Genomic DNA, 17,029 nt, shown 5'->3' on the forward strand with positions numbered 1-17,029 from the left:
CAGGCAATTCTCCTGCCTCAGCCTCTTGAGTAGCTGGGATTACAGGCATGCGCCACCATGCCCAGCTAATTTTTTGTATTTTTTTTTTTAGTAGAGACGGGGTTTCAACATGTTGACCAGGATGGTCTCGATCTCTTGACCTCGTGATCCACCCGCCTCGGCCTCCCAAAGTGCTGGGATTACAGACGTGAGCCACCTTGCCCGGCCTTGTTTTTTTTTTGTTTTTTTGTTTTTTTGTTTAATACAATGCAAACCAAACTACTTTTGCACCAGATACATTTTGTGAGCAGTCAGTCATTGATCCTTGATATGGGCCATACTAACCAGAAATGCTCTTAACCTGTTTCTTCAAAACTTACTGATGTGCATGCTCATATAGAGGATTTTGGAAGGGTTTCATGAAGACTCTAATGTTTGTTATATTATACATTATGTATGATGAATAGAATCATGAATATGTTAGTGCATGCATCCTTTTCTAGAAAAGTTTTTGTGATTTCTGAAAGGGAAAATTGGTTTTTCTTTTAGTGTGTAAAGAAGTAATATGTTTTCCTGGATAAAGGGAAGTTAATAATGCCTCTAATCTTCTTAGACTTTCAAAGAAAGCCATTGCCAACACTGTTACAAATTATTTTTTTTAATAGTATGTGAGGAAAGGGTTCTCTGATTTTATGAATTCAGGACAGAGTATAAAAATAAACTGGTGTTTCTGGGAAGTTAGGAACATAGCAGTTCTCAGGGATTGAGACTGACTGACTGACTAGACTGATGCAACATCTTTATGGAGCTAGATGTGGAGGTGGAGAGGGGTAGTGGATCCCAGCTTACAGAAACTATTGTGCTTCTTTATTGAGATGTGACAGTGGCATGGATCTTTTGAGACTCCTTGAGTGTGCAGAAACATGCATATGAATACTGTGGTAAGTTGAAAGAAATAAACACAGAAAGGAGCAGACTCAAACTCACTTCCTAGATATGATTACAATTTGGGAAAGAGACTTAGTAATTTATATGGGCTTTTTCCCAAATCGTAGGTGTAATGTGATGCCCTCTGCAAAATGCTGGCTACTAAGTGGAGGAAACAAATCCTTCTGTACTCATAGAAAACCATAGTATGTCCCCTTGTGAAAAACATTTTTCAATTTAACAGTCCTCATCCTTCAAGAATACAAAGCAGGGAGAGTTTGAAAATGTCAGTGAAACTCTTGGGACTCAATAAGAAAGAGGGAAGGTGTTAAATGATACATGAAATTAACTTTTCAAAAAAATACCGGAATCTTGGAATGGGTGTTGCCTTACAAAGCTAATCTTATTTTCTATCTTAAGATAGAAAAAATTAAAAGAAATACTATACTGCCATCACATGTGATCACTAAACCTGTAACATTTATCCCAGAATATAATCTGGGTTGAAAATATATTTGGATATTTTCAAATTTTTGGATGAATTTATTAGATAAAATTTTTGGATAAATTGATTGCTGGTATTAAGAAATTTTTAGTTTGACAAGAAAGCTTTGGACCAGTAAGGTAGAATAAGGACTGCACTAAACTTTTTTCAGTGATGAAGCCTAGCTGTGTGATCTTGAATAAGTTACTTAGCCTTAGTGCCTTGATTTTTAAAATGCTACCTACTTTTCTGGGTAATAGTGAGAACTAAATGAAATTTTATATATTTATATATGTAAATCACTGGACCCATATGTCTAATAATGATATATATTAGGATGAATTGACTCATTTACTCTTTATCACTGGCTTATAAAAGAAATATTGCAGCCGGGCACAATAGCTCACGCCTGTAATCCCAGCACTTTGGGAAGCCGAGGCAGACAGATCATCAGAGGTCAGGAGTTCGAGACTACCTTAACCAACGTGGAGAAACCCCGTTTCTACTAAAAATACAAAAAAATTAGCTGGGCGTGGTGGCACATGTCTGTAATTCCAGCTACTCGGGAGGCTGCGGCAGGAAAATCGCCTGAACCCAGAAGGCAGAGGTTGCGGTGAGCCAACATCATGCCACTGCACTCCAGCCTGGGCAATGAGAGTGAAATGCCCTCTCAAAAAAAAGAAAAGAAATACTAATAGTACTAATAATACTCTTTTCTGGAATAAGACATGAGTATATGGAGTCTTAATTTCTCTGGGAAGCAGCTTCTCCCGCAGATGAGATGATCATCCAATTAGGCCACTTTTAGGTTTGTGAGAATCACGTGAGTTAATGAATGGTAAAGCGATTTGAAAACTGAAGAATTATATAAGTTTAATATAACATTATATGTAATCCACTTAATAGATAAGAAAAGGCCCTGTAGACCCACAAATAACTCAATCTTTTCTTTTTTTTCTTTGATCCTTTAATTAAAGATATACATGGTACCTTATATATATTAGGTGGAAAGATTTTTATTTTAGTCTTCTAACATGAAAATTCTTTTACAGCTGAGAAATTTCTTGAATCTGTGGAAGGAAATCAGAATTATCCACTGTTGCTTTTAACATTGCTGGAGAAGTCCCAAGATAATGTTATCAAAGTATGTGCTTCAGTGACATTCAAAAACTATATTAAAAGAAACTGGAGAATTGTAAGTATTTTGTGAATACATAATTTAATACCCTGTATGTTTATAAGGTTGATGTAAGCAGTGTTCTTCAAAGATAAGGCACGTAGTTGTAGTCCCAGCTACTCTGGAGGCTGAGGCAGGTGGATCGCCTAAGCCCAGGAGTTCAAGGCTGCAGTGAGCTGTGATTGCACCAGTGTACTCTAGCCATTGTGACAGAATGAGACCTATCTCAAAAACAAAAAAGAAAAAAGAAAAGAAAGATTCAAATATGGAACAAAGATCAAATTAAACAGGACCCTTTTCCAAAGCTTCTATTGTTTTCTTTAAATTTACATAAATTTCTTCAGCTTCATACCTGAGGTTGGCAGGGAGTGAGACTTGGTCTTAGTCTCCATTATGGTTGGAATTCACCGTTTACTCACTGCCTAGTGAAGAGACATGGGAAGACAGTCTGAATAAATGAAGCGATTTCTGTTGGAAAATTAAAGCTGAGAAGAAATCAGATACATAGAAAATTTGCAGAATGCAAAATAATTTAGATTTCTTTTTTGGGGGGCGGGTTGTTTTTTTTTTGAGGTGGAGTTTCACTCTTACTGCCTAGGCTGGAGTGCAATGGTGCAATCTTGGCTCACTGCAACCTCCACCTCCCAGGTTCAAGCGATTCTCCTGCCTCAACCTCCCGAGTAGCTGGGATTACAGGCACCTGCCACCATGCCCAGCTAATTTTTCTATTTTTAGTAGAGTTGGGGTTTCACCATGTTGGACAGGCTGGTCTTGAACTCCTGATCTCAGGTAATCTGCCTACCTCAGCCTGCCAGAGTGCTGGGATTACAGATGTGAACCACCATACCCAACCAGATTTCAAATTTTTGATAAGGTATTTTGCCCTATGTCTTGTGGAATATGTATATATATTCTAATTTTGAGATTAAACCTATTTTGTAACAGGTTTAATGATTAGTAAATTATTAATTAAGAAACAGGCAATTTTTTTCCCCCTACCTTGGTGGTTCTCAGTCGGAGGCAGTTTTGCTCACCACGTGACATTTGGCAGTATATTTGGAGACATCATAGCTGGGGGTTGCTACTGGAATCTAGTGGGTAGAGACCAGGGATGCTGCTATCCATCATACAGTGCACAAGATGGCTTCCCACAAGAAAGAATTATCTGAACCACAATGTCAGTGATACCGAGGTTAAGAAGCCCTGGCTCATGATAGAGAAAAAGATGAGGATTTTTTTTATAGTGATAGCAATTACGATGTTATAAAGTATTAGTAGTTGACAAAAATCATCAGTTTTTCTAAAAAGTCAACCTTAAACCTCAAAAACTTTTTATAGTCTTCCTTTTTTTCTTACTCCATAAAAGAAACAGTAAATACTATTTTAAGCCTGTATAATTTCTCAAGTATCTATGAGTGTTAAAGAAATCTTAGAAAGAGCCTAGGCATGGTGGTCCACGCCTGTAATTTCAGCACTTTGGGAGGCTAAGGTGGACCCATTGCTTGAGCTCAGGAATTCGAGACCAGCTTGGGCAACAAAGTGAGATACCCCATCTTTACAAAAAATACAAAAATTAGCCAGGCATGGTAGTGCACTCTGTAGTCCCAGCTATCAGGAGGCTGAGATGGAGGATCGTGTGTGCCTAAGAAGCAGGGATTGCAATGAGCTTGATCACACCACTGCACTCCAACTTGGGCAGCAGAGCCAGACACTGTCTTTTAAACCTTAGAATGTTTAAAAGTCCATCTCTCTACTGATAGACATGCTAGCCCTCTATTTTGATTTGTAAAACTAGTGAGACTTCTAGAATCTGGGATGCATTCTAACGAGTAATGGTCAAGAAATTTTCATAGAGGGCTGGGTGTAGTTGCTTATGCCTGTAATCCCAGCACTTTAGGAGGCTGAGGTGGGAGGATTGCTTGAGGCCAGGAGTTTGAAATCAGCCTGGGCAACAAAGTGAGACCTTCGTCTCAAAAAAGAATTTAAAACTTAGCCAGGAGTGGTGATGTCTGGTGTGCATCTGTGGTCTTAGCTCCTTGGGAGGCTGAGGTGGGAGGATTGCCTGAGTTTGGGAAGTCAAGGATGCAGTGAGCCAAGGTTGTTTGCTACAGTCCAGCCTGGGTGACAAATAGAAACCTAGTCTCAAAAAAAAAAAAAAAAAAAAAAAAAGATTGGGTGCAGTGGCTCACGCCTCTAATCCCAGCACTTTGGGAGGCTGAGGCGGGTAGATCACCTGAGGTCAATAGTTCAAGACCAGCTTGGCCAACATGGCGAAACCCTGTATCTACTAAAAATACAAAAATTAGCCGGACACAGTGGCACACTGGGAATGTACATTTTTCTGAGGAAAGGGTTCACACTGTCATCAGATAATTGAAAAAATCTGTGACCCATTCATGTACAAGGAAACTGAAGAAAGACCAAACTTTCATCTATTTGGTTGTCTTAGAAAATTACGAATTTAAAAAAGTTACGTTTTACCTAAAACAATATGGACATGAATATGGATTTTATGTTACTTCCTCAGTTACTGCTTTGCTTTTAAGGTTGAAGATGAACCAAACAAAATTTGTGAAGCCGATCGAGTTGCCATTAAAGCCAACATAGTGCACTTGATGCTTAGCAGTCCAGAGCAAATTCAAAAACAGGTAATGTCGCTCTGCTTTTTAAATTGGCTCCTCTGTAAAGCTCTCATCTAATTAATCCTTTCCTCTCTCAGTTAAGTGATGCCATTAGCATTATTGGCAGAGAAGATTTTCCACAGAAATGGCCTGACTTGTTGACAGAGATGGTGAATCGCTTTCAGAGTGGAGATTTCCATGTTATTAATGGAGTCCTCCGTACTGCCCATTCATTATTTAAAAGGTATTGATGCACAGATTCATGTTTTCAAAATACTTTTTTAAAGTTTTATTTGCTTGTGTAAACAGTTATGTTTTTGTGACTTGTTATTCCTTTAAATGTGATCATCCTGGAATGAGAGAAGAAGTTTCTCTACTGTGTTTCTTCTCAGCTAAGATGTTTATTTCATATTGCTCTATTACCTATGAAATACTTAGTATTGATAAACTTCTTGATTCCTTTAAAAAGAAAACCAGCTGGGCATGGTGGCTCATGTCTGTAATCCTAGCACTTTGGGAGGCCAAGGCAGGCAGATCGCCTGAGATCAGGAATTTGAGACCAGCCTGGCCAACATGGTGAATCCCTGTCTCTGCTAAAAATATATATAAAAAAAAAACTAGCCAGGTGTGGTGATATGTGCCTGTAATTCCAGCTACTTGGGAGACTGAGACAGGATAATTGCTTGAACCTGGAAGGTAGAGGTTGCAGTGAGCCAAGATCATGCCACTTCACTCTAGACTGGGCAACAGAGTGAGACTCTGTCTCAAAAAAAGAAAACAAGAATTCCCTTTGAATTTTGGAAAACCATCTATCCATAGATGTCTAATCAGCATCTATCCTTGAAGACCTAAAGTGAGTAAATTAAAAAAAAAAAACTTGTAAATTTACCTATTTTACCTTACTTTTCTAGATATCGTCATGAATTTAAGTCAAACGAGTTATGGACTGAAATTAAACTTGTTCTGGATGCCTTTGCCTTGCCTTTGACTAATCTTTTTAAGGTATGGAATGCATCTTGGTGATATTTTAAAAATAATGTTTTAAATTGCTTGAATATCTGTATACATGTTAAGAGAATGCTTTGAAAGCTTATTTGATAATATTTAGAAGATTTCTTGAGAAAAATTTTAAACCTGCATAGAAATAGAGATGCTATAGTTAACTCTCGTCTATTATTACGCAAATTTAATGATTAGCAACATTTCTTTTTCTCTGTTCCCTTTCTAGTAATATTATAAAAGCAAATCCCAAGAATCATATCGTTTCACCCAAGTATTTTGAGTATGTGTCTCTAAAGGAAGAGATACATATTTTTATTTGGCTGTGTTTGGAACTTAATTAATTTACATATTTATGCAACATTTTACAGCGTACAGGATACTTTCCTAAATGTCTTCCTGGCCTTTGTGAGAATACTGTAAGATTGAAATACATATGTATAGTTTTTTTCTTCTTCTTCTTTTTTTAAGAGAGACAGGGTCTTGCTATGTTGCCCAGGCTGGAGTGCATTGGCTATTCACAGGCACAGCCCACTACTGATCAGCACAGGAGTTTTGACCTGCTCCGTTTCCGACCCGGGCTGGTTCACCCCTCCTTAGGCAACCTGGTGGTCTCTGTTCCTGGGAGGTCACCATATTGATGCCAAACTTAGTGCAGACACCCGATTGACATAGTGCACTACAGTCCAGAACTCCTGGGCTCAAACGATCCTACCACCTTTGCCTCCTGAGTAGCCAGGACTACAGGCACCCACCACCATGCCCAGCTTTTGGCTTTTTTTTTTTTTTTTTTTTTTTTGAGATGGAGTTTCACTCTTGTTGCCCAGGCTGGAGTGCAGTGACACAATCTTGGCTCACTGCAGCCTCCGCCCCTTGGGTTCAAGTGATTCTCCTGCCTCAGCCTCCCAAGTAGCTGGGATTACAGGCACGTACCACCACGCCTGGCTAATTTTTGTATTTTTAGTAGAGACAGGGTTTGCTGTGTTGACCGGGTTGGTCTCGAACTCCTGACCACAGGTGATCTGCCCATCTCGGCCCTTGCTGGGATTATAGATGTGAGCCACCACGCCCGGCCCTACTTTTTCGTATTTTTAATAGAATGGGTTTTCACCATGTTGCCCAGGCCAGTCTTGAACTCCTAAGCTAACAAGCATTCACCCACCTCAGCCTCTCAAAGCACTAGGATGACAGGCATGAGCCGCCACATCTGGCCACAAGAAATGTGTTATTAACCCTTTTTACCTAATAAGAGGATTCAGTATCACACAGCTAATAAAGAGAGAGCCAGATCTCAAATCTAGTTTTGTTGACTCCAGAAAAGCTATTTATTTCTTATTTTGAAAAAGCAAGGTTGTATGATAATCAGTAATAAATGTAATAAAATGTACAGTGTGCACAGGGTTTTTCATAGTTAGGGTATCTCACTGGTGGTACATTTATATCTTTAAGATTGAACAAAATTAGATCATTTGTTTTCACCTATTAGATGGGCAAAGATGTTTAAATTTCCTATTTAAGATGTTAAAGGTCAGACTGGCTGGGTGTGGTGGCTCACGCCTGTAATCCTAGCACCTTGGGAGGCCAAGGCGGGCAGGTCACCTGAGGTCAAGAGTTCAAGACCAGCCTGACCAATAGGGAGAAACCCCGTCTCTACTAAAAATATAAAATTAGCTGGACGTAGTGGCGCATGCCTATAATCCCAGCTACTCGGGAAGGCTAAGGCAGGAGAATGACTTGCACCCTGGAGGGGGAGGTAGTAGTGAGCTGAGATTGCGCTATTGGACTTCAACCTAGGCAACAGGAGCAAAACTCTGTCTCTAAAAACAAAAAGAGCATAGTGAAATGAACACTCTGGTGTCCTGTTCATTGGGTTATTGGGTTATAAATAGTATTAGCTTTTTGGAGTTTGGCTTTTTATTAAGAAAACCTTAATATTCATATTTCCTAACTGTGGGATAAAGGAAATGATGTTTGTTGAGTGTCTTTTGCATGGTAGATGTGTACAAAGTACAAGGACCTTTTTTGTGTATTTTTCATTTAATTCTTATACTCTCTTTTGGAGTAAGCATTTGTCCCACATTATGATAAGGATGTTGGGGTTCAGAGTAAAATGACTTGCTTTTTTAAAGTGTTGCTCCTTACAAGTAACAGCTTGTGTTGTATACTGGCCTGTTTGGCCTCCAAACCTGCATACTGTGTTGCCTTGGTAATACATGTCTAGAATTTCAGACCATAAAAATTGAAGGTATGCACAACGTAAAACCTGATTTTGTTTGGGTTGTTGTTTTTTTGTTTTTTGAGACAGAGTCTTGCTCTGTCGCCCAGGCTGGAGTGCAGTGGCGCAATCTCAGCTCACTGCAAACTCTGCCTCTTGGGTTTAAGTGATCTTCCAGCCTCAGCCTCCCAAGTAGCTAGGATTACAGACATGTACCACCACACTCCGCTAATTTTTGTATTTTTAGTAGAGGCAGATTCTCACCATGTTGCCCAGACTGGTCACAAACTCCTGACCTCAGGTGATCTGCCTGCCTTGGCCTCCCAAAGTACTGAGATTACAGGCATGCGCCGCTGTGCCTGACCAGTAAAACCTGTTAATTGCATTTAGAATAATAAAGTATTGGAAACAACCTAAATACCAAGTGGCAAAGGAATTGTTTAATAAGAGCATATAAAGATAGTTTTGTGTAATATATTTTTATACATGCACAGATTGGGAAGATACAGTTCAGAATATTAACATTGGACTTTCTGCTACCATTATGAACAATTCAAAAATATATACTTATTTTTTAGAATTCCTTAAGTGACTGTATACTACTATTCAAAAGCCAAATTTCGGAGAAGAAATACGAATAGTCTCAGCTTAGTGCAAGGCTGTTTCACTAAGATCAGCAAACTAGGTTTACAGTGCACTAAAACCATGTTGCTAAATTCCTTTCCAAGGCCACTATTGAACTCTGTAGTACCCATGCAAATGATGCCTCTGCTCTGAGGATTCTGTTTTCTTCACTGATCCTGATCTCAAAATTGTTCTATAGTTTAAACTTCCAGGTAAGTTCATTTGGTTTCTAGCTTTTGATTTCTACTCTTCGATGTTAAATAGAGAGTCTTCTTTCTATTTGATAAAGACTTCTTTGCCAGCATTGATTTTTCTGAAAAAACAGTTTTTTCTGACTCCCCCTATTTATCTACAGTATTCTGTTTTACAATAGTTCCTACATATGCTAATGGGAAGTTTCATGGAAGAAAGCGATATTCTCTTATATCTAGTAGGTTAGCAAAACCCCACCTCCTGTCTCACTCTTTTAAAGAGTCACCCTGTACACCATTTTACTGATGGCACTAAGAAGCTAGATTTCCAAGGCCTTCCTCTTTTGTTCATTTATATGGATATTAACATTTGGGGAATCATGTTTGGTTAGGGGTTGCTGTCTAGCTTATACAAAAGGACTTTATTGCAAGCCATATGAGGGAGACAAAAGACTTGAAGTACCAGACTTTGAAAGGGGTAAGAACTAGTGGCATTTCAGAGGAAACAGCCACAAGGTTATAGCAGGGAATGCCTAGTTACCCTGTTGCTACTGAGATAGTGGCCTCCAATCATTCTTTCTGTTCTTGAATCATTAATTCAAAATTCAGGACGAAGAAAGGGGTGTTAATTGGTACAGATTGTTGCTATACTGAGATGCAAGGAAGACCTAGCCTTTTCATTTTTTGTGGCCAGTACCTGGACTTAATCTTCACAACATGAATACAGTCATAGAGGCAGGGAGCGCATTCCCCAAAAGGAAATAGCGTTGTTTTCGCTAGAATAAGAGATGAATAGCCCAGAAGGACATGTCCCACGTCAGTGTTGAGCTGGATAGCAGTTTGAGAAGTTCTTGCATAAATGAATACTACTGTTTTTGCTTAAACCTTCTTTTTCAAATTCTGAGAAGTCAGATTTAATGAAGCTGTTGAAAACTTGTCCGGTATAACCAGGAAGACCAAGGAAAGAGGCATAATCTGTCCTCAGGGGACTTGTCTGCTCATTAAGAAGGCAGTACTATGCCACAAGAAATAGTAACTATAAGACAATTAGCTTGTCTACCTTCATGGTCATCTTAACAATAAACGTAGTTCAGAAAATAAAGGGGATGTATTCGTATATATTGAGCTTGGGCTTTGTAAGGAAGGTTTTCATATGGTCTTAGCTGAATCTTGAAGGAAAATTTAGATTAGGACAGGAACTAGAGCTGGTATCATTTATGGCATACAAACAGAGGCAGAAGTCAGAATGCTTTATGCAGCTGCCAGGTGTAGCTGGAACAGAGAATTCTTGTCAGAATAGGTAATCCTCAGGCTGTGAAGCCTATGTATAAAATGTTTTGTGTGTCAAGGGAGCTTAGAAAAGTAGTGTTCTTACACATTTTAATCAAAAGTTTCAAGTCAGTGTTTATTCTTTAGGATCTCCCTGAATTTTTTGAAGATAATATGGAAACTTGGATGAATAATTTTCATACTCTCTTAACATTGGATAATAAGCTTTTACAAACTGATGTAAGTATTTAAAATATTGCCTGAGTGGTCTTTTTCTTACATTAAGGGTTATTTGGCTACAGTAAGGAAACCTATTTACTCTTGCATTGTTAAAAGACAAAATTTCAGTACTCTGATAATATTTGATTCTATTTGATGTTACATGTTTGCTATGTGCAGTATACAGAATTACTCTTATGGCCCTGGCTTAAGCCATGGTATACAGATAAGGCTATTTCATTACGTTATTGAAAGTAAGGCTTTAAAGTATTCATGTTGTTGATATTTTATGAAATAAAATTATTTTTCATTGACGATACTAAGAAAACATGAAACTCCATAATGGTAGCCTCTTTTTAGAAAATATCTGGCTGGGCATGGTGGTTCACATCTGCTATCCCAGTGCTTTGGGATGCCAAGGTGGGAGGATCACCTGAGCCCAGGAGTTTAAGACCAGCCAGGGCAATGTAAGGAGACCCCATCGCTACAAAAAATCAAAATAGCCAGATGTGTTAGCTCATGCTTATGATCCCAGCTACTCAGGAGGCTGAGTTATGAGGATCCGTTGAGCCCAGGAGGGCGAGGCTGCAATGAGCTGTGACCATGCCACTATATTCCAGCCTGGGAGACAGACGGAGACCTCATCTTAAAAAAAAAAAAAAATCACAGCTTGAGAAGGAAAATGGTAAAAGATTGTAATTTGTAAAGGTTTCTGATATGGGTTTTATACTATGTACTTTTAAACATATAACACTTATTCTGTGCTACTCATTTATTAATATATTTATGACCTTTCTGAAGAGACAAAAGACAAAAAATTAAGAATACTTCGATACCACATAAACTAAAAATTAGAATTGGTGATTCATATCAGGTTTTAAGAGTAGAGTACCGAAAGGGAATCATTAGTATAGTTGTGCAACAGATTTTATCTATGTTAATAGGAACTTTAAAAGATGTAGCTCTCAAAATAATTATTTCAGTCCAGTGAGGGAAAAAAAAACCTCTCCTTCAGAAAACAAAACTTTTCTTCACACAAAAGTGTCACAGAAATTTTTTGGATAAAATTCTTATAAGGACCTTTTTGCCCAGGTAACCATATACTACCTTGTGTTGTCTTACATCTTTTAATATTTATGCCTTGAGTAATCAGTGTGAGGGAGTTCTGGTTTTGGTTTTGGATTTCGGCCTCACTCTGACGTCTTCTCCTGTCTCACTCTGTTACCAAGGCTGGAGTGCAGTGGCATGATGGTTTACTTGCAGCTTCGACCTCCCTGGACACAGGTGATCCTCCCACCTCAGCCTCCCAAGTAGCTGGAACTACAGGTGTGCGCCACCATGCACAGCTAATTTTTTTTATTTCGGGGGCTTGCTAGCCCAGGCTAGTCTCAAACTCCTGAGCTCAAGCCATATTCCTGCCTTGGCCATAATATACTAGTTTGAATCTAATATGGAAATATTTTGTTATTCAGCAACTTATTTGAAAGACTTTGTGAAAAGATTGATGGTGGTGTAGCTGTAATTTATAATAACTAATTTGATTTGGATTTAAATTATAAAGAGTCTAGTTGAGGAATTTTAGTTACTTCACTGGTTTATGTTAGCATTAGAGTTGTATGTTGGAGTTTTTGTTTTCTTTTATGTGAGGATGAAGAGGAAGCCGGCTTATTGGAGCTCTTAAAATCCCAGATTTGTGATAATGCTGCACTCTATGCACAAAAGTATGATGAAGAATTCCAGCGGTACCTGCCTCGTTTTGTTACAGCCATCTGGAATTTACTGGTTACAACGGGTCAAGAGGTTAAATATGATTTGGTAAGATGATGGTGGAGACAAATCATTAAAAGACATTCTCTCCCTGTCTCCCCAAGAAATAAACCATTCAGTTTTGCTTTTTTTTTTTTTTTAACTGATCACATCAGAGGAGATTTCAGTGCTACAGTTTTGCTTTTAAAAATATTCTTGTTTTTATGTTTTATTCCAGTTGGTAAGTAATGCAATTCAATTTCTGGCTTCAGTTTGTGAGAGACCTCATTATAAGAATCTGTTTGAGGACCAGAACACGCTGACGAGTATTTGCGAAAAGGTTATTGTGCCTAACATGGAATTTAGAGGTAATTATGGCAAAAGTATGTTAGTATAAATTTACTAAGTCTTTGGTTGCTTTTTGTAACATATTCAGTCTAATTCATTTATTACTGAATAAAACTTGTATATCATTTATATCCTATTTTCCAAACCAAGACAGAAAATGTAGTATCTGTAATGAGTTTTGTTGTTCCCTGTGAGGGTTTTCTCATGGAAATATTAAATGAGACTTTAAAAAATTCCTTTACACTAAGAAGATAAAGTACCTGGGATCTCAATTTATAGAAATAATTTGATTTTGTTTTATTATTTAACTGAATTTTTAGCTGGCTTATTTTATTTATTTATTTATTTATTTATTTATTTGAGACAGGGGTGTTGCTCTGTCACCCAGGTTGGAGTACAATCTTGGCTCACTGCAACCTTGGCCTCCCAGGTTCAAGTGATCCTCCTACCTCAGCCTCCTGAGTAGCTGGGACCACAGGCACACACCACCATGCCTGGATAATTTCTTGTATTTTTGGTAGGGACAGTTTCACCATGTTGTTCAGGCTAGTCTCAAACTCCTGAGCTCAAGCAGTCCACCCGCTTTAGCCTCCGAAAGTGCTAGGATTGCAGGTCTAAGCCACCCCACCCAGGAATAGCTGTCTTTAAACAATCAACTTGAGAATAGAAATGATAACTTACAAATACAGGGTTAAAGCCCACTTAGTTTGTTGAAGTGCTGGAATTGCGGGTCTGAGCCACCTTGACCAGAAATAGTTGTTTTTTAACAATCAACTTGAGGATAGAAATGATAACTTAATAAATACAGGGTTGAAGCCCACTGTGTTTAAGGTTAAACTATAGTGCTAAGAGCCTATAAATGTATGTCCTTGTTCTTAAAATTGTGAAGAACAAGTAATAAAGGTGGAAGGGATTGTGTTTTTTGTTTTGGGGACAGAGTCTTACTCTGTCACTCAGGCTGGAGTGCAGTGGCACAATTACAGCTCACTGCAGCCTCAAACTCCCAGGCTCAAGCCATCTTGCCAGTCCAGCTTCCTGAGTAGCTGGGACTACAGGAGTGCACCACCATGCCCAGCTAATTTTTTATTTTTTAAAGAGATGGTGGTCTCCCTGTATTGCACAGGATGATATTGAACTCCTGGCTTCAAACAGTCCTTCTGCCTCAGCCTCCCAAAGTGCTGGGATTGCAGGCATGAGCCACCATGCCTGGCTAGGATTGTGTTTTATATCAAAATAGTTATTAGATCAGTGGTTCTCAAATTACATCTGGAACAAAATAGGGAAACTAAGGACAATATAGTGTGAGATTTTATTTCCTTTTGTGTTTTCATAAAAGTATGTTTAAAGGATAAATCTTCTGGCTGGGTGTGGTCACTCATACATTAATCCCAGCACTTTGGGAGGCCGAGGTGGGAGGATCACTTGAGGTCAGGAGTTCAAGAGCAGCGTGGGTAAAATGGTGAAACCTTATCTCTACAAGAAACAAATTAGTTGGGCATGGTGACATGTGCCTGTGGTCCCAGGTACTCAGGTGGCTGAGGTGGGAGTTTTGCCAGAGCCCAGGAGGTGGAAGCAGCAGTGAGCCATGATCACACAGCTGCACTCCAGCCTGGGTGACAGTGAGACCCTGTCTCCAAAATGTGTGTATGTGTTTAGATAAATTGATTTTTTTAAAAATTTATTTGATAAAAATAGAAATGAGATCTCACTGTGTTGACCAAGCTGATGTCAAATTCCTGGCCTCAAGCAGTCCTCCCATTTCAGCCTCCCAAAGTGCTAGGTTACACACCTGAGCCACCATGCTGGCTGGCTCTTTTGACATTGTCCACTCTACTTATTTGTTGTTGAAATGACTTTAATGAAATAATGGTGATTAAAATTAGGTTGTTGGTTTTTTAATGTTCTTATTTGGTGAAAATAAAGGTTAGCATTCTGGTTGGGCATCGTGGCTCACACTTGTAATCCCAGCACTCTGGGAGGGTGAGGTGGGCGGATCATGAGGTCAGGAGTTTGAGACCATCCTGCCCAACATGGTGAACCCCTGTCTACTAAAAATACAAAAAAGTTAGCTGAGCGTGGTATTGGGCACCTGTAATCCCAGCTGCTTGGGAGGCTGAGGCGGGAGAATTGCTTGAACCCGGGAGGCAGAGGTTGCAGTGAGCCAAGTTAGCACCACTGCACTCCAGCCTGGGCAACAGAGCTAGACTCCGTCTCAGGAAAAAAGAAGTTAGCATTCTGATATTGATCCCTAACATTTTTGATATTTGCAGGTGTAATCCAATTCTGGGGAAATTGTCACATTAGAACAAGTAAGCCTGTCTCACAGCTGTGTGAATTACCTAATGCCTCACCTTTCAGGGTAGCATTTGCTGCTCTAGATAATGATTAAGAGTATATGAAGTAGTCATCTGATGGGAAAGAATTCTTTGCTGTAGAACAAAGCAGTTCTACATACTCTTCTGCATTCTCAGCTATAAAGTACAGTGACATCTTTTGAGCGTTATCTGAAATATCAACTCTCTTTGTAGCTGCTGATGAAGAAGCATTTGAGGATAATTCTGAGGAATACATAAGGAGAGATTTGGAAGGATCTGGTGTGTATTTTGATTTTTTAGCTACTAGTCTCTTAGCAAACCAGTTTTAAGGTGGTTCTTTTTCTAGTAAGTGGGAAAAGTGGGAGTGAGAATAAGGGTATCTTTTCAGCTGGCTTTCATTGAGAACTGTTGTCTTTCAATTTGTTTAAAAAGCTCTTACATTACCTGAATGAAAGTATTAAAAATTTGTCTATTCTTTTATAGTTAGTATTTATTTATCAAAAAAAGCTCTTATATTACCTGCATGAAAGTATTAAAAATTTGTGTATTCTTTTATAGTATTTATTTATCAAAATTCTGTTATTCTGTGACCTCTCTAATTTTATCTTTATTTTGTATTTCTTGGGCGGGGGGGTGGATTTTTTTTTTTCATTTTTTGTGTTACTGATAGCTCTCAGGTGGCAGTGTGTTTTTTACAATCATAGCCAAATTATTCCAGGAAATTTGTTTTCTTATAAACTGGATCAGTTTGTTGGTGGTGGTTTTTTTCCTCCCATAATATATTTTCTTTTCATTTTTTAGATATCGATACTAGACGCAGGGCTGCTTGTGATCTGGTACGAGGATTATGCAAATTTTTTGAGGGACCTGTGACAGGAATCTTCTCTGGTTATGTTAATTCCATGCTGCAGGAATATGCAAAAAATCCATCTGTCAACTGGAAACACAAAGATGCAGCCATTTACCTAGTGACATCTTTGGCGTCAAAAGCCCAAACACAGAAGGTAAATATATTTAATGTGGTTTTCTTTCTAAAACAGACATCAGGTAACACCCACACAGGTCAAAAAGAAGTGACATGTCTCCGATAATAGAGCCTACTCTGCCAGATAACCTATTAATTCAGGTTAAAATTTATATAATCTCTGAAGATGACTTTATGTTGCTATATTGAGCACTTGTTTCTCATAGACTAGAAAATTAATGCCATACTTGTTACCTTAGCTCAAACCTGCTGTATAAAATATGCTAAACTTAAAAGCTATTCTTTAATTTAGGAAAGTTTCTTTATTGTATGTTAGTATAGTCTTATTTTTTATTTTTATTATTATTTTTGAGACAAAGTCTCACTTTGTCGCCCAGGCTGGAGTACAATGGCATGATCTCAACTCACTGCAACCTCTGCTGCCCAGGTCAAGTGATTCTCCTGCCTCAGCCTCCCAAGTAACTAGAATTACAGGTGTGCCCCACCACACCTGGCTGATTTTTGTATGTTTAATAGAGAGGGTTTCACTGTATTGGCCAAGCTGGTCTCGAACTCCTGACCTCATGTGATCTTCACACCTCAGCCTCCCAGAGTGCTGGGATACAGGTGTGAGCTACCGTTCCTGGATAGTATAGCCTTACACATAAGCAGTTTGTGTTTTTAAGTGTTAGTCTTTTTTTGTTTTTTTGGAGACGTTATCTTGCTCTGTTGTCCAGGCTGGGATGCAATGGCAAGATCTCAGCTCACTGTAACCTCCACCTCCCGGGTTCAAGCAATTCTCATGCCTCAGCCTGAGGAATTACAGGCACGTGCAACCACACCTGGCTAATTTTTTGTATTTTTAGTAGAGATGGGGTTTTGCCATGTTGGCCAGGCTAGTCTTGAACTCCTGACTTCAAGTGATCCACCTGCCTCAGGCTCCCAAGTGTC

The 17,029-nt window shown here is 38.8% G+C and overlaps 1 protein-coding gene across 1 annotated transcript in view; it reads left to right on the top strand.

Annotated features, from left to right (window-relative positions):
* CSE1L (chromosome segregation 1 like) overlaps window positions 1–17,029 on the top strand; it is a 55,002-nt gene that overhangs the window by 15,577 nt on the left and 22,396 nt on the right. The window contains exons 3-12 of the mRNA XM_064382505.1: window positions 2,443–2,585; window positions 5,114–5,215; window positions 5,287–5,432; window positions 6,100–6,190; window positions 9,131–9,238; window positions 10,634–10,726; window positions 12,353–12,520; window positions 12,690–12,819; window positions 15,328–15,393; window positions 15,916–16,118. Coding sequence (XP_064238575.1) covers window positions 2,443–2,585; window positions 5,114–5,215; window positions 5,287–5,432; window positions 6,100–6,190; window positions 9,131–9,238; window positions 10,634–10,726; window positions 12,353–12,520; window positions 12,690–12,819; window positions 15,328–15,393; window positions 15,916–16,118 — 1,250 coding nt within the window. The remainder of the gene's footprint in view (window positions 1–2,442; window positions 2,586–5,113; window positions 5,216–5,286; window positions 5,433–6,099; window positions 6,191–9,130; window positions 9,239–10,633; window positions 10,727–12,352; window positions 12,521–12,689; window positions 12,820–15,327; window positions 15,394–15,915; window positions 16,119–17,029) is intronic.

This window comes from Aotus nancymaae, unplaced genomic scaffold, assembly GCF_030222135.1.
Source record: "Aotus nancymaae isolate 86718 unplaced genomic scaffold, 86718_ANA_hifiasm-v0.15.2.pri h1tg000029l, whole genome shotgun sequence".
In the NCBI taxonomy this organism is placed as follows: Eukaryota; Metazoa; Chordata; class Mammalia; order Primates; family Aotidae; genus Aotus; species Aotus nancymaae.